The 27,692-nt window shown below is 39.3% G+C and overlaps 3 protein-coding genes across 3 annotated transcripts; 1 reads left to right on the top strand and 2 right to left on the bottom strand.

The window, feature by feature from the left end:
• LOC113036205 (dehydrogenase/reductase SDR family member 11-like) lies at window positions 1-27,670 on the bottom strand. Its single transcript, XM_080288802.1, has 7 exons — window positions 27,142-27,670; window positions 2,330-2,539; window positions 1,914-2,008; window positions 613-742; window positions 421-513; window positions 269-334; window positions 1-188 (listed from the first exon to the last, which is right to left on the bottom strand). Exons 1-7 carry the CDS (start codon window positions 27,271-27,273, stop codon window positions 150-152), a joined length of 765 nt encoding a protein of 254 aa, XP_080144928.1. The 5' UTR covers window positions 27,274-27,670; the 3' UTR covers window positions 1-149.
• Window positions 6,168-10,187, bottom strand: LOC113036347 (glutathione S-transferase omega-1). The gene is given in 8 exon segments (XM_026192645.2): window positions 6,168-6,475; window positions 6,730-6,836; window positions 7,030-7,131; window positions 7,215-7,245; window positions 7,247-7,432; window positions 7,533-7,641; window positions 8,415-8,450; window positions 10,054-10,187. Coding segments are annotated over 6 exon segments (636 nt in total). The 5' UTR covers window positions 7,592-7,641; window positions 8,415-8,450; window positions 10,054-10,187; the 3' UTR covers window positions 6,168-6,324.
• LOC113036304 (dehydrogenase/reductase SDR family member 11-like) lies at window positions 17,883-22,183 on the top strand. The gene is made up of 7 exons (XM_026192552.2): window positions 17,883-18,181; window positions 19,312-19,521; window positions 20,345-20,439; window positions 21,323-21,452; window positions 21,566-21,658; window positions 21,746-21,811; window positions 21,926-22,183. The coding sequence occupies exons 1-7, from the start codon at window positions 18,050-18,052 to the stop codon at window positions 21,953-21,955; spliced, it is 756 nt and encodes a 251-aa protein (XP_026048337.1). The 5' UTR covers window positions 17,883-18,049; the 3' UTR covers window positions 21,956-22,183.
• Window positions 27,671-27,692: the final 22 nt, after the last annotated feature.

Raw genomic sequence — 27,692 nt, 5'->3', positions numbered from 1 at the left:
CAGTTTTCTCTCATTTTATTTTATATATTAGTAGAAAATTTCAGTACAAACATCAACAACAAAACTGTTTTGTGAACAGATCATAAATCATCATTCCCATAAATGTAGTGAAGAAGTGCATAATTTCAGGGAGGTCATGTGGTTCAACTCTAAACCTGCTCCGTACCTTGCATCCGAACATCTCCGATCTGAAGGGAGAACAGTGTTTTAATATAAAATGATATTTATACAGAAAAAGAGTAAGGCATAAAAATAAGAGAAAAATCACCTGAACATGAGGAGGGGCACTGAGCACGTACGTAACAGCATTGGCAACATCTGTTACTTCCAGAGACTGTTAGAGAAGTGAAACGTGATTAATGACTTATTATTTGAGTTACCACATCAACAGTACATCAGGTGTAGGAATAATTATTTTACCTTGTATGCAGAGTATGCACCAGCTGCTTTATTAGGATTGTTTTTGTAGAACCGTGACAAAAATTCTGTCTCCACCAAACCAGGAGAAATACACTGCAAAAAAGAGTGGATACTGTGTGTGAGGGTCTCATCACAGTAATGTTGGTTTTAAAGTGACTTTTGGAGCTGCCTACAGTGTTTTTAAAGCCTTACTGTGGCTCGGATATGGCTGTTTTCTGCACGCAGCGCCTGCCGCAGGCCCTCTGTCAGGGCGGTTACAGCATACTTTGTGGCGGTGTAGAAATGTAGATCAGGATTGGTAATTACACGATGTCCGCACATGCTGCAACAGATTTATGGTAAATGGTAAATGGCCTGCATTTGTATAGTGCTTTTCTAGTCCTTAAGGACCCCAAAGCGCTTTACACTAGTCATTCACACACTAGCGATAGCAAGCTACATTGTAGCCACAGCTGCCCTGGGGCACACTGACAGAGGCGAGGCTGCCGGACACAGGCGCCACCGGGCCCTCTGACCACCACCAGTGGGTTAGTATGTTGCCCAAGGATATTTGGCATGCAGCCAGGAGGCAGCCTGGGATCGAACCACCGACCTTCTGATTAGTGGCTGACCTGCTCTGCCACCTGAGCTATAAACAGTTAACCAAACGAGCATTAAACAGCATGCATTAATGTGCAAGTAAAGTAACTCTTTTGAAGTCATGTCTCAATGATGTAAGAAACACGAGGCCTACAAAGCTGTTTTGTTGATAGTTAACTGGAAATATTCAGGTTCTGGATTGCTGATTGGCCACCATAAAATACTGCATGGGATTTCTGCTTATTAATTATGAAGACTAAAAAAACCAGTTATAGTGTAATACTAATATGCTGATAAAATCCTGAGCTGCAGACCTTTATTACTGCATGAGTGACACTTGTCATTAGACTAAAGAGTCTATAATAAGTGGAATTAGATATCTGCATTGATTCTGTTCCTGGCTCTGCTTTTAAAATCAAGGCTGCACTGGGAGATTCTGGGACAGTTAAGAAGTAAATCCATCCCTTCATCTATTTCCTACTGCTTATCCAGGGCCAGGTTGCAAAGCAGCAATCTGAGCAGAGATGCCCAGACCCCACTCTCCTTCCACTGTCTGGCTCTTTCCTCAGTTGGAGTCAGCAGCACTGCTGCAGAACCTGAGCTGTAGGTTGTGGTGAGCCCGACTAGACTGAGTCAGTATGTTTTAATCTTGTTCACTAGCCCCATCTGAGAATTTTGACAAAAAATTCTCAGTTTTGGCAAACGGGGATCAGACCGCCAGGGTCTCTGCCCCTGACCAGAATTGACTAACTATGGCCTCTGCTGTTGATGTAGCTCTTTTGGGCCCCCATAAGCTAAGGCCCAGCCACCTGGTAGTTTCCCTCTTGTAAAATGTGACTTTGTTGTAAGTGAAAACATAATAATTTTAATAATAATAATGATACAGGTTGATATCACCAATAAAAATATCGAACCCGTTTATGTTTACGATGTGTCCATCATCCACATTTCTCTCTTTCATTGACTGATACGCTTCGCGTGTGCAGATACTGAGAGCAAGAACATTTACCTGCAAGAAAAAAAAACAGAAAACAAAATATCAGGAATCAGCACATTCTGGTTGATGCACTTGCTTGTTGCTTCTTGCACACAGTGGGTGAAAAACGGTTATAAGCAGCTTCAAAAACTATTAATGAGTCAGTTTAAGAGCTGTAGTCACTGAGAGGTTAATGCACACTGATCAGCTACAATATTAAAACCAGTGACAGATGATGACATGTTTCACTTTTTTACAGTTCAAAGTTCTGCTGGGACATTATTCCTGTGAATGTTACTTTTGATAAAACGCTACAACAAATATTATATTTCTACAATAACTCTGAGCTCTTACATCCATCATGTTCTTCCAGCCACTGGTTTTGCCGTTTAGCAACAATTCTGGATGAGCCAAGCCAGCGTTGTTGATGCAGACGTCCACGCCTTTGTGCTGCTCTTTGATTGCTGCAAACATGGCCAGAATCTCCTCTTCTTTGGTCAAGTCACACTTGAAAGGCACCAAAACACCAGGATGGCCGGCACTCTGACACTCTGCTGCCAGTTTCTGAAACCAAAAAGAAAAATTGACACACTTCAGAATCCACTTTGTGTTTTTAAGGTTTATGAATCTACTATTCAAATATACTAAGTTACTGTAAATTCACTGATTTGACTTTCCAGTTTGCATATCATCCACAAACAGTTGCCTGTGTTTGGATGTTCTGCCCATTTTTGAGTTTTGCTTCTTTCATGGATCTACTAATGATTTTGTAACAGCAGGCACATGATGATGCCTGCAAAAGCATTTTGTCTGGTTTTGTCTTGAGGTGTGTTTCAAACAGTTCATGCATTTTATCAAGGAAATTAAAAAAAACCCCACTTTACTAATTCAAGCTCTTAATTTATTCTTGGGAGATGTCACTGTAGCTCAGGGCTGGACTGGGACAAAAAAAGATGGTCCTGGCATTTTTGGTCCAGGCAGCCCGCCATGATCCACTCAGAAAATAAATAAATAAATGAATAAATAAATGTATATATCCTGCCTACACATATTATATATATATTCCCTTTTGTTTGATTGTTGATATTGAAACAATAGAACAGAATAGATTTGTAGATGTCACATCAATGTAGTGGCGGCCAGCCACCCTGTTTAGCCATGTTTAAAGTGGTATGAATCCTGTAAAATGCTACCATTCATATCATTATGCTCTGTTTAGAATGTCCACTGACATTTTCAGTACCTTACTAGAAAGCATCCATCAAATACATGAAAAACTACTTTGTGTGAAAAATAACTTTTGTTTTCCCACTAACTTCACTTTCTGCCCCCTCATTCTTCCTCTTCTTCTGCAACCTCCTTGTTCTCTCTCTCCATCCTCCTCACTCATCTAGAAATTAGAAAATGACAAAAATCTAATCTTTAAATAATTATTATAAGAGCAACAGGGGGATCCACGATAACAGGACAACACACTGAGTAGACGTGTGGGTAAAACAGAAGCTACAGCTTTATAATTTTTGATGAATTTAATCGCTACAGCCATTAAAAGACTGATCCATAAGAATTTATAGCAATATTTAAACTGAATGCAGGCTGTTGCTAGATGCTGACAGGTTACATCATTTTGACCTGCTGTCACCTGGAGCTGGAGCTGTACTGTACACAAACACTGAAGCCCAATTTGACCAGAATAGGAACAGAAATATTTAACAAACAAAAATAATAATAAGTACACCAGCTTCTTAACTTGTGATATCCCAGCAGACTAGTGGATCGGAAGGGTAAAATTAGCTAATAATCTCTAGTGATTTATATACAGTCTGAACTTTTACTCTATTTCAGTTGAAGTGTGTTTTAAATCTGCATCACTGATTTGTGCCATGAAACTATTTCTTTATCGTCTTTCTGGCAGCAACTAAAGTCTGTAACAGAGAGACTGTAACATCATGAGAGAACAACACTGGACATAAAATTTGTTTCCATTTTATCCTGTTCTGTCCTCAATAGAAAAGTTATGATAATATAACATTTGAAGATAATACTACTATTATTATAGTTATTTTTAGGGGTAATCTGATAAAACTTCACACCCCAAAAAGGGTCTTATCTCGCCCCTGTTGTTTTCTCTCAGCTTTTCAGCTCCAACTTTTCGACACTTATTTCACCCTTACCTTTTTCTACAAGCGAGCAAGGAAATTTTATTGGGCAATCCAGTGTCAGTAATTAAAATGAGCCAATGGGTTGCTGTCAGTGCTTGTACGCCGGTGCGCAGCGGCCCTTCTGGCCGGTCCATCTCTCCAAAAGTGTGTCGGCCAACCGGGAAAATGCCAGGTGTGTCAGATTACAAGTCCAGCCCTGCTATAGCTGCACTTTGTTAAGATTGTTGATTGTGGCTAATCTTTGACAACATCATTATGTTTCAAAGTTCAACAACCAACAGTGCATATCATCTACATACAGTATGCTGACGGATTGTGTGCCAACTTAAAGAATCATTAACCACAGAGTTGTAAATTTCAAGAAAACAAAGGGCACAAAAGAGGATTTTCACCGTTATGTTTTAAATTTTAATATTCTGGCTTTTGCTAGCTTCTTATAAAAACTCTGTAGATGTAAATCAAAAGTAGTTTAACTACAAACAAAAAACAACAACGAAGAATAGCGTTTTCCCCTGCATAATAGTAACTTTAACAACCAAAATGTATTTATCTTTACATTAAATGCAGAAATTAAGTTTTCCCTTTATAGCATACCAGAATCTTTTCGACGTCCCTGGCGCAGCCCATCACTTTCATACCGAGTCGGACCAGCTCTATGCTACAGCCGCCCCAATCCCGACCGAGGCTCCGGTCACCAGAGCCACTCTGCCCCGCCAGCGCTCCATCACAGTCCAGACAACGATAACCTGCTACACCCACGAAAGCCCCACAATTATAAAGATAGGGATGCTGAGTCTACAGCAGAGACCCCAGAGCTCTCATGGACCTGTCACAAAAGCGTGAGCTGTGAACCCTGTGAACATGACTATGAACGCCCAGAGCGCTTAAAAACAGTCGTCTCTGTGCTGCGTTCATGACATCAGCAAACTGTAGGAAAACATTTAAATCGGTTTTTTTGTTGCTTCTCTTGAAAATTATACTACAATCTATTTACTCATATCCATCAAATGAAAACTAATTTAATCTCAATTGACCTATCTAGAACTGTAAAAGACCAACAAGACCATAAGAGCCTTCATCAAGAATTTAATGGGGAAGTGGCGAACAATGCTACAGGCCAACCTCAAGCCAAATACACAAATCTCCATCAAGTGCTGCTCGGCATAGGCCTGAACCCCCTTCAGCAAAATCATTAACAAGACTCGCTACAGATAACGTCTGAAGCAAAGGAGCAAATGTCAGCAACTTCCTCTACATGGATGACATCAAGCTTTATGTCAGGAGTGAATGAGACACCGATTCACTGATCCACACTACTAGGATCTACAGCTATGACAACATAGCCGAGATCGAAATACACTAAGTGATAGATGCAGGCCTGGTCTATCAAAATGTTCTTTTCTTTTTTAATCAGGTTCGTACAGCTGTTGTTGGGCTAGAACATCTTAGTTGCAATGTAGAAATGAAGTTACCTTTTAGCTATTAGCTTGTTATTATCAAATTGCTTTAACCATGAGCCATTTATTTTTCCCTGAGTCTCTTCCTCTCTCTACCTTTTTCGTTAACTACAACTTCCTCTGTTTCTTCCTCACTCTCTTGTTGGGACTGCTGGTCCTCTCTCCATGGCTAATGCTGTGCCTCTATTCTGAGCGCACATAAATAATTTTTGCAAATGTTGCATTTTAAGGAGACAATTATTTTGAGCAAACAAAATTCATTTCAGTGTTTGCTATTATACATATACACACACAATAACTGCCATTCTCGCTCAGTTGTTGGCATTTGCTCTTGCTCAGATCTCTGCTCTGTGTGCTCTCAGTATGTCGCTTCTGCTGTCAACATCTCTGCTCCCTGCACACTCAACTTCTGCTCTTCTTCTGTGGTGGTCCATCAGTGTCTAATTGCTAAATAGATTAATTGAATTATGTAAAGCAATAAATCATATTAAATTCCTTTTAACGATCACTCCTTATTTAACTGTTTTTATACATCTTAGAGCACAAATAGGAAACTCAGAATGAGGCCAGTCATTTCATGGACAATTTTTATTTGAAAATCACTCCCATTCACTTTTTAGACTCTTTAACTCTTTACACATGTCACATCAGAATTTTGAAAACAGACCTGATTTGTTTGACACAGTAATATATAAAGACAGCTATATTTTTGTTCAGTCAGCACAAACTTCTACAGGCCATAGTCATAGTCTGGTTTTCCATCAACGAAGGACTTGAAGAAGGCCTTGTGGGCATCTACGCTGTGTATTGTGGCTTTGACAGCTGGATCTTCCAGCATGCGCTCTGTCCACATCTTCATCTCAGGTGTGCCATCCAGACAGCTAGGAGACAAAAGTAAATTACAGCATGTGAACCCACATTTGTTTGCAAAACATCCAGCAGACAGGAAATAAATATAAGATATTCAGTAGATGCTACAAAGGAAGAAAAGCTCAAATTAGATATTAAACTGTTACTTTAGTTGTGTTACAGTTTTGCAGATTGGGCACTGTTATTTCTTCATTTGAAAGGAAGAAAAATAAGTCCACATGGAAGAGGTAAACCTTTATGGAACAACAAGATCTGGAAAACCTACTGTTGCAGCTCAAAGACCTCCAGTCTCTCAAACCACGGCCACATCATGTAGTCAAACATTGTTATGGAATCACCACCAAAAAACTTGATCTTCTTTTTAACGAGGTCCTAGAAATTGAATATTACTTTCATTAGAGTTGCATTTAATACTCTAAAATAACCAAGTATAGATAATCTTAATAATCCTTTGATTAGTGATTATGATTGGCAAACAAAGTTGCAAGCACACTCATTCACACACAGTCTTTCAAATTATATGTTTATGTGTAAAGAAACTAGAAGCATCAATTGTGTCACCTACCTCGTTCAATTTGGAAAGCTTTTCTTTCAGTTCAGCTTCCAGTCCTGAGACATCCTGACCATTCTTTCTCCCTGATGAGATCCTGTAAAAATATCCTATCCTCTAAAACACTGACATTAAACTGATTATTTGGTGATTAAAAAACAAAATATAAAGATTTATGTGCAAGTTTCCATGTGACCTACTTTGGAAAAATACTCCAGCATCATTCTTTGCTTTAGCAAAAGGAGAAGAAGGAAGCAGCTGCTTTTCAGGGTAACCTTCATCCAACTATTCACAGGTGATCGGTGACTCATATATCAACTCACCAGCAGGTGTCTCTAGTGTCAGGACAATCCCAAATGGATTCTTTATAAGGTACCACTCAGGCTTGTCTGCCAGATGGACATTTATGATTTCATGCCTGAAACACAAAAACAGGTTGCACATACGTGTTTAAGTAAAGGTTAGGATTGTCATGACTTTCCATTCGTAAAGTAAAGCAGAATAAAAAGTAGCCTTACTTGATTCCTTTGGCTTTCAGCACTAATCTGGCCCTCTGGGCAAAAAGGCAGAACCTCATGCTGTAAACTTTGATGTACCCTTTAGGGACTGGGCCAGGTGCAGCACTACCTGAGGGAAACAAAAAACCTTCATCCATAAGAAAAAACAGCTTGGAGAAGAAGTTAACTTGTGTTTTCAGGCCAGTAATGCAACATTTTAAAATGCTGAATTGTTTTAATGTATCCATTGTGCTTTCCCATTAGGAAAGCACAAAATTCACACAATGTACAATAAATTAAAGGAATTTTATAGTTGTCAGTTTGGAACATGTTGTGCTTCCACAAGGGCAAAGTGAATTTTATATTTGTTATTAGCAGGTGGGCCCCATGTTTATAGTTAAATGTAAGGATTTTAAATCATTACAATACATTCCTATTTTAATTTTACACAACATCCCAAGATTTTTGGAAACGAACTGTGTATAAAAATGTGAAAAGAGCACCTTCATTAACATTACAAATACCGCCATGGTAATATTTATATACTGTATATATAATGTAGACTTTAAATGGATGTTGTATATTTACATATTTGTACCCTTTCTTTAGCAGGAAGAAGTAATTTTCTGACATCTGTGTGTTTTTAGAGAAGCCACAGTGTGTCACTATTTGTTCTGACTTTTTTTTAAAGTCGTTTTCAGTCGCATGCTTTTAATCGTCACGAATAATATCAATATTGACCTAATTAAAATGCATGGCTTTGTAAAACTGCAACTACACCCTCACCACAAGCTAGGTAAGGGAACACGACAGAACTCAGGGAGCAGAACGGTTCAGGGAACGGAACAGCGCTTACTGCATTTCAGAGGCTTCACTTAACGCAGTAATATCTTAAAGTCTTACCTTTAGCGAGATGCTTTTCAGCAGACGCGTTGGCACCTGAAGTAATGAATGAGACAAAAAGAAGACGGGCTGTGAAGACTGAGCTCAGATTTTCACGAGTGAATAGTGCGGCTGAAGTTCTGAATACACTGCGATGTGCGTGTATGAGAAGTCTGTGTTGTTCTTAGAAAGAGGACTCTTTTTCCCAGAAAGCTAAACAAGCCACACGTATTTTCTCTTTTTCTGATTGTGTAGGCTATTATCATGAACTTTAACATTTGAAATCCTACATTAGACCTGTAGAGAAATGAGGTGTGTCAGTCTGAAAATTGACCTTGATGTGTATTTTCTGGAACATTAATGAAAGATTTTGAGTTCGTGCACATTGTGGCTTCACAATGTGCACGAACTCAAAATCGTGCTTAAAATAGCACTTTAAACTTAAAATAACCACAGAAATTAGAGTTTAGTGTTTTAAAGTCATTATTAAAAACATGAGTCAACATTACTGAAGTGACACTTTAACGATGCTTCATATCACCGTGTTTATGATGATAAAACATGTTCTCTCATTAGTAGTTGTCTGCGCTGTCACTTGTCGTGAAAATGTCCTGAGCCAGGGTTCCTCTTCAATTACCATTGATCATTAATAGGACGCACAAAAGATTTGTTGCATTATCCCCATAAACAACACGCTTTTATAGAAATTATTGTGACACAAATATTTAGATTCTTGCTTCACAATGTGCACGAACTCAAAATCTTTAGTTTCATATTCATAAAGTATCGCAAAGAATACATTTATACCATTGTATGAGCTACACTTCTTGTAAAAAAAAAACAAACTGATTGGTAATGCGTTTGAGAAAAAGCTCCTGCTGTGACATTCCTTCTGTGAGGACACACACACACACACACACACACACACACACACACACACACACACACACACACACACACACACACACACACACACACACACACAGAGAGAGAGAGAGAGAGAGAGGGAGAGAGAGGGGGGAGATCATTAATACCAAGGATTGGAGCCGTTTTTGGATTTTCACTTGTTGTTGGCTTTAATATAAACAGTCACATAAAATTCATTCCAGTTTTTTTGCCTTTGCTTCAATTAAGATGTTTCTTTAAATCTACAACAGCTTCCTTTTCAAAGAAGTTTACTGACATAGTAAGGAAGTAGCTAGGGACCTCAGTAAGTATGAGCAACAATAGCTTAGGGACAGTTTCTACAATAAAGAGGATTTCATCATCTGCTGTTCGTCAAAAGGTGCCGTATTAAAAACAATTCAGCAGACCCTCAGAGTGCGGATACAAACTGTTTTCAGCTGTAGAGGTAGAGGTACGCTTCATGTACTTATCAACATACAGTTTAGCGGAGTGGATTAGAGTGCATTGGTGCTTGGGCCTCTTTTATTTAGCACGGTTATACCATTGTGAATTTAGCTATATGAATATGCTCAAGAGTCTATCATATGTTTGACATGCAACTAAAAATTCGAAAATATATATTTTTTAAATCAGTAACTTTGCAAATTTAGAGGAATTGTTTTCGGACAACATATGTATCACATTTTAAACAGGGTTTGAATAATCAGCACCGACATACAGACATTTATGCCCTGGGTATAACAGACATGCTTACCTTGTGAAAGGCCCTCGGATTTCTTGGAGCAGAGAAACACTCTGTATTGTTGCTTTTCTCTATTGTATAAGCAGCGCCCGACTGTCAGAAACGCTCTGTGCGGGTAGCAAAGTCGGCTCCAACGCACATTCAGGTGAAAAAATAAAAAGTTAAAACGATATACCTTGCGGCAGTTGTGAAGTGCTGAGGAAAATACTGTGTGTCTGATGGGGTGTTTTTATATAGGTGGGGCTACTTTCAGTTGACCTCTGAGATGTAGAGATAAACGAGCACGATGTAAGGAAGAAAGGTGGAAAGCCTTTGGAGACTCTGTTGGACAAGGTTTCTGTTGGCCTCTGACATGATAAGATAAGATAATGGAAGTAACTGTTTGTTTGTAATTAAAAAATGTGGAATGTATGGAACTACAGTTGAGATGGGTGCTGGGATGCTCTTGATAAGGGAGCCTCTTTTGTTGCTTCATACCTTTTTACAGACTGTTGGGAGCCTAACTGCACCCCCTCTGTCTAACTGTTACAGAGTGTGACTAGGTGTGAATATGTGTTTTTTAGAAGTATCACAGTTTATTTCTAAAAGAATACATGTTGTTTGTGGTGCTCTATTTAAAACTATTGGCCTGTGAAACTTTTAGAAAAGTGAAATGCCCCTAAAATAGTTAAATCATCTATGTGTAATCATCGAGTCTAACTGTTGCAGACTAGTAGATAATTATAAGACTAGTTGCATTAAAGCCACATTGGGGTTGATACAGCGCTAGTGTGAATATGTACGTTTAGAAGTATCACAGTTTATTTCTAAAGGGATACATGTTGTTTGTGGTGGTCTATTTAAAAACTATTAGCCTGTGAAACTATTAGAAAAGTGAAATCTTCCTAAACTAGCTAAATTAAATGCTGTGTGGGAATACACGGTTTTTAGAAGTATCACTGTTATTTGCGGCCCTCTGTTTGAAAACTATTTGCTCCTAAATAGCACTGAAGAAAATGCAAAAGTCTCCTAACTAGTTAAAATACCCCTAAAGTAGTTAAATTAAATCATCTATGTCTAAATAACAGAACTCTGAGACCTATACAATCCTTTAAAAAGAGTTTAATTAATACACATAATGGTTTCATTAAATATTACTATTAAACACATGTAAACTCATATGACCCCAGGACCCACATGCACGTGCAAAAAGTCCGTTCTCGCGCACGTGCACACGCACATGGACGCGGAGGGGGATAGGGGAGGGGGGAAATGCCCGCGGGGGTGGGGGGAGAGGGGGGTGTGGGGGGGGGGGGGGGGGCAAAAAAAGTATAGGTATATTACTACTAGTGTACATTCTTTTTTGTGATGCATGTGTGGGAATCACCTGCTGGATGAATTCTCTGAACTTCGGGCTGAAGTGTGTTTGTGTAGGCTAAAATAACAATCTTAGAAATAATTCCTTGACTAATCTATTACAAAACACATATTGCATACATGACCCTGCTTTCTACAAAGTATTTATTACCTTATTTCTTATGAATTTGCAGTAAAGAGAAACCACATTGTCCACTGTGACAGGCTGTGCTCTTCTGATTCAGTCATATAAAGATCATTATTGTAATAGACAATACTCATGTCAACAGTGACTCAGCTGGTCTACATTTACATTTAAACCATCAGGACAGATTATGTAATGCTCATAATGACTTTGCAAATACATCACTCCCTTACTTGACATGCAGACGGGAGGAGCCAGGGATCCGATCAGCAGGTGACCTGCTCCGATCCCTGGCTCCTCCAGTCATCCAAGTATCCTTGGGCAAGATACTAAGTCCCCAAATTGCTCTCCGATGCTTCCATCAGAGTATGAATGTGTCTGAATGTATTTAGGAAGCACTAAGAGTAGAAGAAAGTGCTTGGTTGAATGGGTGTGATTGGGTGAATGTGGCATGTTGTATAGAGCGCTTTGAGTACTCTGGGAGAGTAAAAAAGCACTATATAAGAATCAGTCCACTTACCATTTAACAAAGATGACTGGTGGCGCGGGACACAGCGGCCACTCTGGACCAAATAGTGTCTTGGTGGTTCCATTGCACCGTCTTGTGTCTCTATCGTCTTGTTCTGTATAGTCATGCACTGTCTTGCCTTTTCTATTTTTCAATTTTGCACATTCCACTTTACGCAGTTCTGTGTTTGTCTGTTATGTTTCATCTGTAGCACCGGGGTCTTGGAGGAATGCTGTCTCATTCCACTCTGTACTGTACCACTGTACATGATTCAAATGACAATGAAAGCCACCTGGGCCCTGTTTCAGGAAGCCGGTTTAGTGGAAAAACTGAGTAAGTATAGCCTGAGTTAACGAAAACTCTGGGTTTTCGGTTTCACAAAGCGAGTTCAGCTGCAGCCTGAGTGAGTCACTATGACGACACACGCCGTGAAGCTAACCTGCCCCCTAGCAGGTTTACTACAACTAACCCTGACTGTCTCCGCCCCTTTGTCGGAAACCTGACAGTAGGAAGTGTCGGACATGGCGTACCACTTCCTTGAAGAGCCAGTAGATCGTGAAGCCCAAATTCTAGTGATGGGCAGATGAAGCCCCATGAAGCACTGAAGCTTTTCATCCAATTGGTTCACCCCAACGCGAAGCTTCATGAAGCTTCATTTGCTCTAGCAGGACACCTACTGGACGTAAAAATAATAGCTGGTATGAATTTGAAGAGTGTGGCATTTTGCACACAGCCTGTAAATGTCAACAACAAAAGGAGTGTGTAAAACATCTATATTGTAGTGATGGCAGTATACTGTGTATATTTATAGTGGCAGTATGGGAAATGATTATTTGGAAATGCTTGAAATGGAAATGATCATTTACTGTGAGGTGAGGTGTGGTTGGGGTGTGGACAGTAGTTGTGCTTTTGTAACGTTGAGGTATGGACAGCTACACACTGAGGCTTTGAGCCTCAGTCCTGCCTGTTCACATTTTATTCTGTAAAAACTAAATTTTCACTGCTTTTACGTCCTTTTTAGTGGGGAGAACATAGCTGGGATTTAATGATTTAACAAATCTTTTGAATCCTTTGTCCTCCACAATGCTAAATGGCTGGGAGTCCTCAATCACCATGCTGACCAGGTCTTCATCTATTTGAGATTGTTCTTCTGAGGAAAGACAATAAAGACAAAGCACAAATATAAATATCACACACGTAACTTATAACAGTTGTATAATATTGTTATATCATTTAGTAACATTACTGCATGCTATATTATCATTGCATTTGATGGCTCACCTGGTCTTGCTCCACGATCGGTGTTCCTCTTATTCTCATGCAAAGCTCTGTAGTGCCTAAGCATGGATGAGGTGTTGTTGTTATATCCCAGCTCCCTGGCACATAGCAAACACTTCACCTTGTACAAAAGTCAAGACAGCTCAACATAAATTGTATTGCACCATCAGTATCATGACAATACATCTTCTGTAGAAATTTACACACCTTGTTGGGAGGAATAAAATCAAAATGTTCCCACACAGGGGAGGACATCCTCCTCTTCTTAGCTGGCTCCATTCTCTCCTGACTTTCTCTCCTCACTCTCATAAACCTCCAAACGGTCTCCAAACTCTCACTAACCGCAACTCTCCATCAAACACCCACATTTTGAATGAAGTCTGAGGGGTTTATATCGCTGTCATATCTCGCGGCAAAGTTCGAACCACTTCATGAACCAGTCACGTGGTACAGCCGGGCAGCGAGGCTTCGGACGTCATCATTTTCAGCTCCTCCCATAAATGAAGCAAGCCTCGATACGCGCTTCGCGGAAACGCCCCCTCCATTACTCGACACACGCTCCGAAGCCTCGATACAGAACGTCCCATCACTACCAAATTCTCCGCAGAGCTCTCCGCCGGGAGAGAGTGATCAGAGCGCGTTTGGACATTTTATCATTTCCTGATGATTTTCTGTGCGAACGTTACCGTTTCTCAGCACAATCTATAAGTTATTTGGATAACATCCTCAGGCCATATATTACGCATGTGACACATCGCGGACATGCTCTCAGTTCATTGCATATTATTTGTATTGCACTTCGGTTTCTTGCAAACGGGAGCTTTCTGTATAATATTGGTGACGCTGAGCACGTTTCCAAGGCTACCGTCTGTCGGGCAGTCAGGAATGTTACAGTTGCACTGAAACGTCTCCTGTACTCATTTGTGGTGTTCCCCGGTCATAGACCCACAAGATTTATCAAAGAGGGATGCCACAAAATTGCAGGTATCAGGATGACCAAAACTTAATGTATGATGTGGTGATACTTGGACTACTACTTAAATTGCACATTTATTTTCAGGGTTCCCAGGCGTGATTGGCTGTACAGATGGCACTCACATTCCAATCATTGCTCCTTCAGTAAATGAAGGAGACTATGTGAACAGGAAGTCTTTCCACAGCATTAAAGTACAGGTACATAGTTCCCTGTAGCATGTCAAACTAACAAATTATTTCATCATAGTAATGGATGCTAATGTGTGTTCTCTGCACTGTGAAGATCATATGTGATGCTGCCAACATTATCACAAATGTGGAAGCCAAGTGGCCAGGCTCTGTCCATGACTCACAAATATTCCGTGAATGTACACTGAGCACAAAATTTGGACATGGTGAGTTGAGAATACTTTAAAATATATAAAGACCAATTGCTTCAGGGACATTTGAACTGAAGTGTATCCTTCTGTCTTAGGAGAGTTCACTGGCTACTTGCTTGGTGATAGGGGGTATCCATGTTTACCCTATTTGCTTACCCCTTACCCTGACCCTGAACCGGGCCCACAGCAGCGATATAATCTGGCTAATTGCAGGACAAGAGCCAGAATTGAAATGACTATCGGAATGCTTAAGGCCCGGTTCCAGTGCCTGCAAAGACTCAGGGTCACCCCAGAAAGGGCATGTGACATTATTGTGGCATGTGTGATTCTTCACAACATTGCCACAATTAGAGGAGAACACTGTCCTTCTGAACCAAACATCAGCAGTGATCCAAACCATGAACATCCTGACCCTCCCACGGACATACAAGATGGAAGCGCAGTCAGAGACACCATATGTCACAATCATTTCCTTTGACCCATCACCTCAACATGTTGAAAGAAGAATAAACAGATTTTTTGTTCAACTGGCTTTATTGGTCGCCTGTATTTCCTGTACACAAAGTATTAAAAGATGTAAACCTCATAAAGTGTCTCTGTTGCTTCCTCCTCTGTAACAGCTGTCAATGTTTCTTCATTATTTTCCTGTAGTAAAGAAATAAACAACATTGCTGTTCTACTGTAAACTCATATAATCTGTGGAGTATTACTCACAACTGCATGTTGGTCTGGCTCAACAGGAGGCTGCACCAGATGCAGTACACCACCACCATCAACTGATAGAATATGAGGTTCATACAGGTCACTTATAACTTACAAGGGACCAAATGGCAATTAACAAACATACCAATCACCTTACACTTCATTGTCATTATGCTCTCAAAGACAACCAAGGCTGAGGGAAGGCAAAATCAGTAGGAAAATAACTTCACTACAAAATAATTCATTATGGTAAAGAGTTTATCAAATGAATGAGTAGCACTGCAAAGGTGACTGTGAAGAAAGGATGTATGCACATCATGTATTATTTTGGATTTACCCCCTATGTAGGCACTTGTGTCTTGCGGGGTTATTGACTCAGAGGATGTCCCCGCAGAGATGCCTTCGGCCACAGGGCGCCCACTGTTTTGGCTGAGGGCCAACTGCTCAGCCTCTGTGAGTGGTGGTGGTGGTGGAGGACCCCCACCTGTTTTTCGGGCCTCCGCTTTTTTTCTGTTGGCTATAACGGGCCACATTTGAGCATACAGAGTAAGCAAATATGTACTTGTAATGTGCTCAGATAATTTCAATAAGTGCTTACAGAAAGAAAATTAATGTAGCCTCTAACTGCAATTGATTTACATCGGACAAACAGACCAAGCACTATGGCTCATAATACAATTACACCTTACCTGTTTGGACTATATTTTTATATTTCATTTTTACTTGCTGCCAGGAACGTTTGGGGCCTGTTGGGTTGCACCTGCGCTCACATCACGTCACAAAATAAAATGTATAAAATAACAAATAAAATAACATATGATAAAATAACGTGTTAAATGGGTGGAAATCCCTCGATCAATGTTTATATTAACACTCACGCATTGACTCTGTCGGCTATGTTTTGCCATGCATGCTCACTTTCTTTTGCAGCTGTGGCTGTGTTACTTTTTTCCGCGGAATTTGCATGTTATCGGCATATGCTGCCATCAGAATTTCGGCCTCAAGCGCTGTGAAATACATTGACCGCGCCTTCTTTCCCTCCGTCTCCATGGTGACTCGCTTAATCTGTGCTCCGCTTATCAGGGCTTTATGTATCCTCGTCCGCGCGCTTCACTTGGGGTTAAAGCAACTCCGCGTTGACTGAACTAATTGTTATCAGCCTTTCTGAAACCGAATATTCCGAGTTGGACAGTTCGGGGTTACTCAACCGTGAGTGTCGTTTTTCACTCTGAGTTTTCCAAACCGGCTTCCTGAAACAGGGCCCTGAACTTGAACTTGAACTTGAACTTGAACATCAACATCAACATCAACATGACTAACCATGACATTGCAACAATGCTGCCCCTTTTGTTTCCTTCTGACATTCCTCCCTTTATTTGCTTGAGTCAACACACCTTAATTTGATTCAGGTGTGTTGACCCTGGGTATTATCTAAAACCTGCAGGCCACCGGCCCTCGAGGCCTGGACTTCGACACCACTGAACTAAAAGTGGGATATTACTGCCTGCATCTGCTGTATGACCGAGGCAGCAAACAGTCTTCCTTTGTTTTAGCTTTCACACATGGATCAAAAATGTTAGTGGAAAAGTACACGACACACAATGATTGTGCTTACTATTATTGCATTTTATTGACAGTTTTGAACTCAAGGAACAAGGTCTGTTCCAGTCCGGCTCTCTTCGTCTCCACTCGACTGCTTTCACTATATAGAGAAACGGAAAGAGACACCGTGATCAGTCAATCGCCACCACCTGTAGCTCACCTGCTTCCTGGTACCGCCCCCTTGAGCTCACTGCACCACTCCTCCCCTGCAGCTGAGCTAGGGACCACACCTCCACCACAGCTAGCAAAAGAGATGTGCATAAAGCGCATTCAAATTCCTCCCTGAGTGGTTCATAACCCCACAAACAGCTCTCCACACCATTGCTGGGTTTGCCAGCATAGATGCCCCCTCATTAGGTTTACTGGCTAATGCACAACAGGTGTGTCAGTCACCTCACCTGACACTGCTGCAGCTGAACCCAAAACCACACCCCACTATGACAAGGAGAAAAGTACTGACACGTATACAAGACTGAAGGAGGAAAAATGGAAGCAAGGAAACAGAGACATGGAATCAGTGGGGAATACTGGAGTAACAATACGAATAGGAGCCAGTCTTCTAAGAAATAACAAATCAAAACTAAAAAAAAACCCATCACAACGACCCTGGACCATGACATTTTTTTCAGCATGGTTGGGTTTGTGTTGACGTTATAGAGGCAGCTCTCCCCCTGCATGGACGCATGCAATTAATCTTGTTTTTGTGTTTATGGAAACAGTTTAAGGCAATTTTTATTTAAGATATGGAACACTGCCATTAGATGGTAAATGTGTATTTATTACATTTTAATAAACATAGTACATGTGTAATATTGATTTAACATAGATAGTATTGATGCTAACAATGAATGAACTGGTCTAAACATCAGGAGAGATTATGTAACACATATTCATAATGAATTGGCAAATATGTCGCGCCCTTTCCTTACATTGCCTAATACACAAACATGACTTATCGTCGCAGCAAGCTGACATAGTTCAGATGGATATATAAATGCTTCCCGGCACAGGACAGTTAAAGATCCGTCACTCTCTCTCTCTCTTCGTATTTCTTTCGTGTGTGTTGCAAGTTGCTGGACTGTGATGGAGCGCTGGCAGGGAAGAGTGGCTCTGGTGACCGGCGCCTCGGTTGGGATTGGGGCGGCAATAGCGGTAGAGCTGGTCCGGCTCGGTATGAAAGTGGTGGGCTGCGCCAGGGACGTCGGCAAAATCCAGGTTTGTTTTGAAGTGAAAACTCCTTTTCAGCAAAGAGCAACAGCTGCATTTTTTTAAAAGTGTTTTTGTGTGTGTTTTTTTTATTTGTTTTGTTTGTTGTTGGGGGATATGCATACTCATGATTATGTTGATACAGCAAAAATGATGAGAGGCTGGACAGTAGCAGATTTTATGGCAGTTAAATAAACCTGCAGAACGAGCTTTGCAACACATAATCCACTGTAAGACTGAAATGAACTATAAGTCTTTGTAAAGTTTTTTTTCTTTTACCGCCGTTATACAGTATTATAATATTGCATGCTGACTGTTTGGTAAATCAGATTCAATGTAAAAGTTCACTGCTAATAGATTTTCAGTTAAGTCCAGCACAGAAACAGAAAGCTGGGCAAAAATTAACTGACGACACATGAAGGATTTAGAATTTAACGGCTTGAAGAATATTTGTATATTATGCAAGTCCTGGTTTCAACTGTCTTTCTTTGTTCTCTCGATATAGCCAAACAAAATGAATCTGTATGATAATGAATATAATGCATGTATTTATAGATATAGCACTTTTCAAAACCCTTCTTTGAGGATCAACAAGGTGAGAAACATTGGTAACTAAACTGCAGAATAAACTGTGGGGAAAATTACAGGTTTTTTTTAAATAACAATTTGAAATGAATTGTAAAGTGAAGGACTTAAAAGCAGGACTCAGCCCAGGTTGAATGATAGAAAACACAAACAATATGACAAAGACTACAAGAAGAAGGACTGGACTATTTGTACACATCCAGCAGCTTAACTGTTTACAGTCTACAGTTTTCCACATATGAAATGAGTGATCTTCCTTGTGAGGGTCTCGGTTATAATATACTGTCAGAATGTTTTCATGTTAAAATAGTTTTTGTTTTTTAAGGTACTGCACAGCAGGCTTGGTGAACCAGTGAGGGCAGGATGTGTTCAGACATGGGATTTCCAGTTTTGGACAAATTACTGAAATGAGTTGTGAAATACAAGCTCAAAACTTAAAGCAAATCTTAAACATATTTACAGTAACCTTACATATACATTTGAAGGGCAGTGTTATACGACACTAATGTTATTTTGAAGCTGAACCTCTGTCATCGTTTCCTTTTTGGTTTCAGAAACTGGCAACAGAGTGTCGGAGCGCCAGCCACCCTGGTGTTTTGGTCCCATTCAAGTGTGACTTGAGCAAAGAGGAGGAGATTCTGGCCATGTTTGCAGCGATCAAGGAACAGCACAAAGGCGTGGACGTCTGCATCAACAACGCTGGCTTGGCTCACCCAGAGCCGCTGCTAAACGGCAAAACCAACAGCTGGAAGAACATGATGGATGTAAGAGCTCAGAAATGTTTTAGAAAATCTGCAGCTGTGTGAAAGTTGAGAAATGGCTTCGCCAGCAGAACACTGAAGTGAACTTCAATGATCACTCTAACGTTGACTCATCCGTAAGCTAAGAAAGAACGCTTAGTTTTATCACCGTAGTAGGTAAATTACTACAACAGAAAACAATCGGAAAGCAACCCAGCTCATAATATCACAAAACTAAATAGCTGAGAAAGGTGAAAAAAAAAAAATAAATAAACAAAAAATACACAAAAGTGGGTAAAAAAAAAATATTGAAAAAATACAAGAAATTTGTTCATTCAAAATATTGTCGTTACTATTTTCTGCGGTTTTTGCAGTTATTTAATCTAAACAAACTATTCAAAATTTTGCTTTTTTTATATTTTGAATATTTAAATTTTGATGTTTAATGTCACTGTCATGGAGAAAAATTTCAGCTGCAGCAGACTTATATATGACAGACAGAAAAAAAATATTTCAATGTAAATAAACCAGTGTGACCAGTTTTCCAACAAGTCATCCATTAATCACACTGTAAATCACATTTTGTGTAAAAGTTCACTGTAAATAGGTGGGGTACATTATGCTCAGTTTAATCCATCCCAAAAACAGGAAGTATTCTTCAACCGAACTCATGAATCATCTGAATTACAAAATTATTACACAATTTGACAAAACTCAGAGTTAAAAAGGTACACAAGTGGCCAAAAACTACTTAATGCTTCTTATGCACAAGAAACAAAGAGTAAAGGAGTCATTTGGAAAGTGTTGATTTTCCTGGTTGTTTATTTCACTGCTTGGTTTCTTACAGGTGAATGTTCTTGCACTGAGCATCTGCACACGGGAAGCTTATCAGTCAATGAAAGAGAGAAACGTGGACGATGGGCACATCATAAATCTCAACAGGTGCAGTTTTATTTGTTGATGAATAATGATGGGATTTGTGAAGTCTGTTGACTTAATCATCAGAAAAATATCTTGACCATTACCATCATGATTGTCCAGGACTCTTTAAACCCTTTTCACATCAAATATTTGGTTAACAGGAAAAGCACAGATGGTGGTATTAACAATACTGCTAGCTCTTTGACATGGAGATTATTAACAAGGCAAGACACTGTTAGGCCTTTTACACATATTTTCCATTGTTATTGTTCTTTTTTTATCTTATTCATATCCCCTGGTCTGACCTGATGTAGACTTGTGAGAGTTTCCTAACATAGGCTAGATTTTTTTTTAAACCTTAAAGCAGCACCCAGTGAAAGTACAAGGGGTCTAGTACCACGTCTTACTGTACAAAATGGATTATGCTGAAAGGTAATTTATGGACTTTTTAGTCCAGTTACACCAAATTACATGTTGCCTACAGCATAAGCTTCTTTTACCCAACATGCACAACACCAAATCCTGGATCAGACAATAGAATAAAGCCACCATTGTGTATTTACCTATTTATTTTATTTGTTATACTGTTAAAAAGGTCTGTAGCTCTCTGTTATTAAAACATTTAGGAAGCAAAAAGAGTCAAACCCCATGTCAGGGGTTCACTAGTATAATAATTAGTTTAATTAACTGTTTATTTGAAAAAAGTGCCAGACAGTAGTGAAAAATGTCTATCACAATATCCTAAAACCTAAAGTGTCATTTTCATTTTAATTAATTGACCAACCAGCAATTCAGAACCTAAATATGATTGGGGATTTTTCTCATATGAAGATCTGAGATCAGATCACTGTATCAGTCTTGGTAAATGCTGATTTGGTAACAGCTTGTAAACCTCCTGTTGCAGCGTGTGTGGACATCACGTCTTACCTGTTGCTGATCTGCATTTCTACACCGCCACCAAGTATGCTGTGACCGCTCTGACTGAGGGCCTGAGACAGGAGCTGCGTGCAGATAAGACCCATATCCGAGCCACGGTGAGTATTTAAAAGACACCAATTGACTCCAAATGTGTCTTTAATACCAAGATCGGCTGCTTTGAGACACATACACATTGTTTACTGAAGTTTCCATTTTTGTTTTTTCTCAGTGCATTTCTCCTGGTTTAGTGGACACAGAATTTGCAGCACGGCTCCACAGTGAAAATCCCGAGAAAAAGGATGGGATATATGCTGCGTATAAGGTAAAACCATTAATCCTACAGTTTGTGTACTGTTGATTTGATTACTCAGATAAAAATAATTTAAGCATTTTTTCACTTCTTTGACAGTCTTTGGAAGCAAAAGATATCGTCAGTGCTATCGCATATGTGCTCAGTGCTCCTCCTCATGTTCAGGTTTGTAATTTTCACTTTTACAACTGTTTTTTGACTCATTGGATTTTGCTCTGCAACATTCTTATTATCACAAGTTTACTTATAATAATAAAGCATTATTTAACTTTTTTTCAGATTGGAGACATTCACATTGAAGCTGTGTAGCACAAGTCACTGAAGTTGTTCCCTCGGCAACCGCAATATTTTTGTGGCCTTCCTGTTTTCAAAATGGCCTCTGAGGATGTTACTATCACTGTGTGTTTCTTCAGTCTCTTTGACAAGTTGCATCATGTGCTCTGTCATATAATCTTATGCCTTAACTACATTTATCAGGGTGCTGAAACATTTGTACTGAAAAGTTTGAATGTATGAAATAAAATGATTTTCAGGGGACATTTATTGCGCTCCAGTATTTATTATTAATATATAGATGATATTTCATTTAAAAAACAGTTTATGATGGAACGAATTCAACCAGTATAAATTATAAAACAATAAAAAATTCTGAAATATACATTTAACTACTCAACATAAATCCCTTGGGTTTATTTCAGGACAGGCAGCATAAAAATCTACTACCGGTAAATTAAATATCCCAAATTTTATTCTATTGCCTTTATTCTGAAAACACTAAAATAATAATAATATAGAATATATATATTCTATATTATCCATCCATCCATTTTCTTTCGCTTATCTGAAGAGGGAAGTTACATAAACAATTCATTAAAGAAACATCCAAGTAAAGTTGGCAACACTACTCACAGTAAGCACTCTGAGTAACAGGAAAAGTGCCGACCGAGCTATTAATAATAATAACTGCACTATGACACTGAAATAATTATCTGTTGCATTCAAGCAAAACAAGAAAACAGACAGTGATTATGTTGGCCCCAGGGATTCTTTTAGGTGTCTCCTCCACTGATATTGTTCCTCTTTGTACACTGTTTACTGTGTCTCTCACTTGATCTTGTTTTACCTGATCTAGACGTGTGAATTGCCAAATTATAACTCCGCAGGTTGGATTTTTTAAAACCTAAAAGCAGCACCCAGAGAAGATGCAGGAGTCTCGTACCACCTTGTTACTGTATGAATTTGTGCAGAAAAGACCCACATTCGAGCCACAGTCACAGTTAAAGTACACCCCAAGCTGCTATGAGATACATATACATTGCTTCCTTCAGCTTCCTCACTATCCACCTTTTTTGTGCATCTCTCCTGCTTTACTGGACACAGAATTTGCATCACGGCTCCACAGTGACAATCCTGTGAAAAAAGCTCCTACAGTTCATGTATTGTTTATGTTATTAAACCACATTTCACCTCCTGTATCAAGGTTCAACTCTCTTTTATACCCTGTTACAAAATTTCCCGGGTAGGGGAAATAATAACAAATTCTTTTGAAAAATTTTTTTTATTATATACTTTATTATATACTCGCCTGGGCAAGACAGATTAAATCTGTCTTGCCCAGGCAAGACAGATTTAAACATTGTTGTGTGTTGCATTATTTGGCTTGAATTCAACAGATAGTCATCTCTATGCATAAGAACCATGAGTACCGGTATTGTTAATAGTACCATCTTTGCTTTTCCTGTTAGCCAAATGTGTGCTTTGAAAAAGGTCTGTTGAGTCATGTTGCTACAGGATGGTCTTAATCAGACTAAATGATGATTAGAATCATATTATGACATTTATGTGGCATTTAAATCGACAGATTTCAAAGTTCTGTCACTTTCTATTAGCAAGTAAAACTGCACCTGTTTATGTTTATGATGTGCCCATCGTCCACGTTTCTCTCTTTCATTGACTGATAAGCTTCACGTGTACAGATGCTCAGTGCAAGAACATTCACCTGTAAGAAACCAAGCAGAGAAATAAACAACAAAGAAAATCAAAATTCTCCAGGGGAGTTGTTTGCCTACTTTCATGGAACTTTTCAACTTTCTGAGTTTCGTCCTATTGCACTTATTTTAACAAACTATGTTGTTTTGCAGGATTTTAGGACAACAACTTTGTAATTCAGATGAGAGTCATGACTTTGGTTGTATCAGACTTTCTTTTTTTGTGATGGATTATACTCAGCAGAATGGGATTTAATGGATGACTTGTTTGGAAATGGTTATACTGGTTCATTTACATAAAAATGAACTTTCTTTCTCTCTGTCTAATATAAGCCTAATGCAGCTGAAAATTTTCTGCATGATAGTAAGTTTAGTTCTGTCCAAATTTCTGTTTTTGATATGGACTAAATTGAAAGTTTCATGTTTCATATTCTAAAAACTATGAACAAATCGACTCAAAACTGATCATTTAATTGCTCTTCTGGGAAACCACTCCTGTGAATGCTTCTTTCAAACAGAACTGCAGATAATTTTTTCTAAAATAACTCTGAGCTCTTACATCCATGATGTTCTTCCAGGCACTGGTTTTGCCACTTAGCAGTGGCTCTGGATGAGATAAGCCAGCGTTGTTGATGCACACATCCACGCCTTTGTGCTGCTCTTTGATCGCTGCAAACATGGCCAGAATCTCCTCCTCTTTGGCCAAGTCACACTTGAAAGGAACCAAAACACCAGGGTGACCGGCGCTCTGACAGTCTGCTGCCAGTTTCTGAAACCAAGAAGGGAATGATGACAGAGGTTTAGCTTCAAAATAACTCTGCCCTGTAATTACTGTAAATTTGTGGATTTCAGTTTTCATAACACAGCTGATCAGTAACTTTGTACAACACTGGAAGTCAGATTTTTGTCTCCAACTGCAAAAACATTCTTCTCACTGGGTCTCAACTCATGTCTGAACACATCCTGCCATCAGCTGTTTCATCAGATCTGCTGCACAGTAGCTTATCTTTCTATCTCAAAAGCAACAAGATTATTTTAGTAGGAGGAGGAGTTTTTATCTGACTGGAGCATTTTTACTTAACAAAACATTCTACTGAACCACTGCAGACTGTAAAAAATTCAGCCCCCAAACATGTTTGAATAGTTCTGTCTAGAGCAGGGGTGTCGAAGTCCAGACCTCGAGGGCCGGTGTCCTGCAGGTTTTAGATAATTCCCTGGGTCAACACACCTGAATCAAATGATTAGTTCATTACCAGGCTTCTGGAGAACTTCAAGACACGTTGAGGAGGTAATTTAGCCTTTAAATCAGATGTGTTGGATGAAGGGCACAACTAAAACCTGCAGGACACCGGCCCTCGAGGCTTGGACTTCAACACCTGTGGTCTAGACTCTAGAGTCATCAGCTCATATGTGTCCAGCCTTCTGTTTGTGTGTTGGACTAAATTAAAAATCTATTAACAGTGAACTTTTACACATAATCTGATTCATAGCATTACAATAGATTATTGTAAAGCTGGTTTTTCAGGTTTATTTAGTGTTAGTCAGATAAACTGTTCAACTTTTGCCCAGCCGCTCCCTCTGTTCTTTTTTGCTAGGTAACAGTGAACATATATATAAATATAAATATAGACTAAAAAATATAAAATGCAACAGCCGAGATCGAAATACACTAAGTGATAGATGCAGGCCTGGTCTATCAAAATGTTCTTTTCTTTTTTAATCAGGTTCGTACAGCTGTTGTTGGGCTAGAACATCTTAGTTGCAATGTAGAAATGAAGTTACCTTTTAGCTATTAGCTTGTTATTATCAAATTGCTTTAACCATGAGCCATTTATTTTTCCCTGAGTCTCTTCCTCTCTCTACCTTATTCGTTAACTACACCTTCCTCTGTTTCTTCCTCACTCTCTTGTTGGGACTGCTGCTCCTCTTGCGCTCTCCATGGCTAATGCTGTGCCTCTATTCTGAGCGCACATAAATAATTTTTGCAAATGTTGCATTTTAAGGAGACAATTATTTTGAACAAAGAAAATTCATTTCAGTGTTTGCTATTATACATATACACACACAATAACTGCCATTCTCGCTCAGTTGTTGGCATTTGCTCTTGCTCAGATCTCTGCTCTGTGTGCTCTCAGTATGTCGCTTCTGCTGTCAACATCTCTGCTCCCTGCACACTCAACTTTTTCTGTACATGGTTATAAATATGCCAAAAACCCAACTAATTACAGACTTGAATTCAAAATGAGTGGCTGTTTTGGTCTCCAATCAGCTCGCTAGCCACTGCATTCAGGAAACACAAATGTAGCTAAATCCAGTGAAGTGGTTTGGTTTAAACTAGATTAAAACCAACATAAAAAATATATATTTTACAATCAAATAATTAAAAATACTAACCGAAAATGTTCTTAACTACACTATTATTTTGTGTCTATGTGGATAATAGCAAACACTGAAATACATGAATTCTGTACATGAATTTTGTACATGAAAATAATTCTCTACTCAAAATGCGACATTTGTTCTTGCAAAAATTATTTACGTGCGTTTAGAATAGAGACACAGAAATAAAGCCATGAGCTACAGCAGGCTCTTGTGAATGCCAGGGCTTTATATCAGCTGTTTCTGGTACTACTGCACTGCTAACATGTTGGTTAATTTGACACACTTTGCTGTATCTATTTCTTGTTTCTTTTTCTCTCTTAGTTTTTTTCCCTCTTTTCTTTCTTCGTTTGTATCCCGCTTTATTAACACTAACTCTGTTCTAGGGTGCGTAGGCGCACACGGAAAGTAGGAGGGGCCAGAGGCGTTAAGAGATCTGATTGAAAATTAAAATTGAACTAATGCAAACAAGAAGAAAAAAATCAGCCCCCCACAGGGAAAATACCCGGTATACCAGATTACCAGTCCGGTATTGTGCCAAAAAGTGATTACCTGCCAAAAACTGATTTCCAATGTTTCTGTGTGTTTTTTACGTGTAATATCGTATCGTATGTTGCTAAATAGACTTTGGTGAATAGGTATTACAAAGGGGTTATATATAAAATTTAAAAAATTACCTGTTTCTCAAGTATCTTTGTAACTGGTTATAATGTAACCAGTTACAATCAGCTCCCTTTTGTCACTTAAAATATGTTTACAGAACTATTTTTGCTTTTGTTGCAATTTCAGCTGTCCTCTTGGCCAGATTACTCTTAAAAGAGACATTTTTAAAGTCAACAGAATTTTTTTTAAGTGCATAAATAAAGGATACATAAAAGTCACTGCCAAAAACTAACTGCGGCTACCTTGTTACAGGAATGTTGTTTGTTGCTCAAGATGACTTGATATCATTGATGAGGGATACATTTGAAATATGTTTCACATATTATAGACCAATAAGTTATTTATAGCAGTTTAAATACAAGCAATCAGTTTTTGCCAAATACCGCAGTTTTTGGCAGACAACCACTTTTTGGCACCGGCCCTGGATATAGCTCAAGATACTCTAGTTTTCACTTCAGAACAAACCTGGATTTTTGCGACGTCCCTGGCGCAGCCCACTACTTTCATACCGAGCCGGACCAACTCTACAGCTATAGCCGCCCCAATCCCGACCGAGGCTCCGGTCACCAGAGCCACTCTGCCACGCCAGCGCTCCATCACAGCGGTAACCTGCTACAAGCACGAAAGAAGCACAAATACGAAGAGAGAGAGCGACGGATCTTTCACTGTCCCGTGTGAGCATTTATATATAGAGAGAGAAACATCTGAGTCATGTCAGTCCGCCTTTTTCTCTCAAACAGCTACAGTTCTCCGCCCTGCAGGGAGGCTTTCAGCCAGTCCTGTTGTCAGGTTTATGAAAACAGTTTGAGATAACTTTTACTCTGTGACACGTTACATCATCATTGTTAGAATGACAAACACGTGATGACCAAGTAAAACGCTAATTCTAAATGATGTAAACCGTGCGACGTGAACCTTACACCTTTTTTACTGCCTGTTACTACTGTCAAAGCAATCTATGTTTATGGCTCCGAGCGTGCAGCGACAGTCCCCCAAGGCCTAGTTTATTGTTGAAG

Source organism: Astatotilapia calliptera, chromosome 14 (assembly GCF_964374335.1).
Source record: "Astatotilapia calliptera chromosome 14, fAstCal68.1, whole genome shotgun sequence".
Classification (NCBI taxonomy): domain Eukaryota; kingdom Metazoa; phylum Chordata; class Actinopteri; order Cichliformes; family Cichlidae; genus Astatotilapia; species Astatotilapia calliptera.
Note: the sequence above shows the minus strand (reverse complement) of the source record. Positions and strands in the feature narration are given on the sequence as shown.

Excerpts from the sequence above, each read along its gene's own strand:
- LOC113036304 (XM_026192552.2), top strand. The coding sequence starts at position 18,050 with ATGGAGCGCTGGCAGGGAAGAGTGGCTCTGGTGACCGGCGCCTCGGTT. Across the intron at positions 20,440-21,322 it reads CACATCATAAATCTCAACAG|CGTGTGTGGACATCACGTCT; the intron begins GTGCAGTTTTAT and ends CTCCTGTTGCAG. Across the intron at positions 21,812-21,925 it reads GTGCTCCTCCTCATGTTCAG|ATTGGAGACATTCACATTGA; the intron begins GTTTGTAATTTT and ends ACTTTTTTTCAG.
- LOC113036205 (XM_080288802.1), bottom strand. The coding sequence starts at position 27,273 with ATGGAGCGCTGGCGTGGCAGAGTGGCTCTGGTGACCGGAGCCTCGGTC. Across the intron at positions 2,540-27,141 it reads GGGACGTCGCAAAAATCCAG|AAACTGGCAGCAGAGTGTCA; the intron begins GTTTGTTCTGAA and ends TTTTGGTTTCAG. Across the intron at positions 335-420 it reads GTGCATACTCTGCATACAAG|TCTCTGGAAGTAACAGATGT; the intron begins GTAAAATAATTA and ends CTTCTCTAACAG.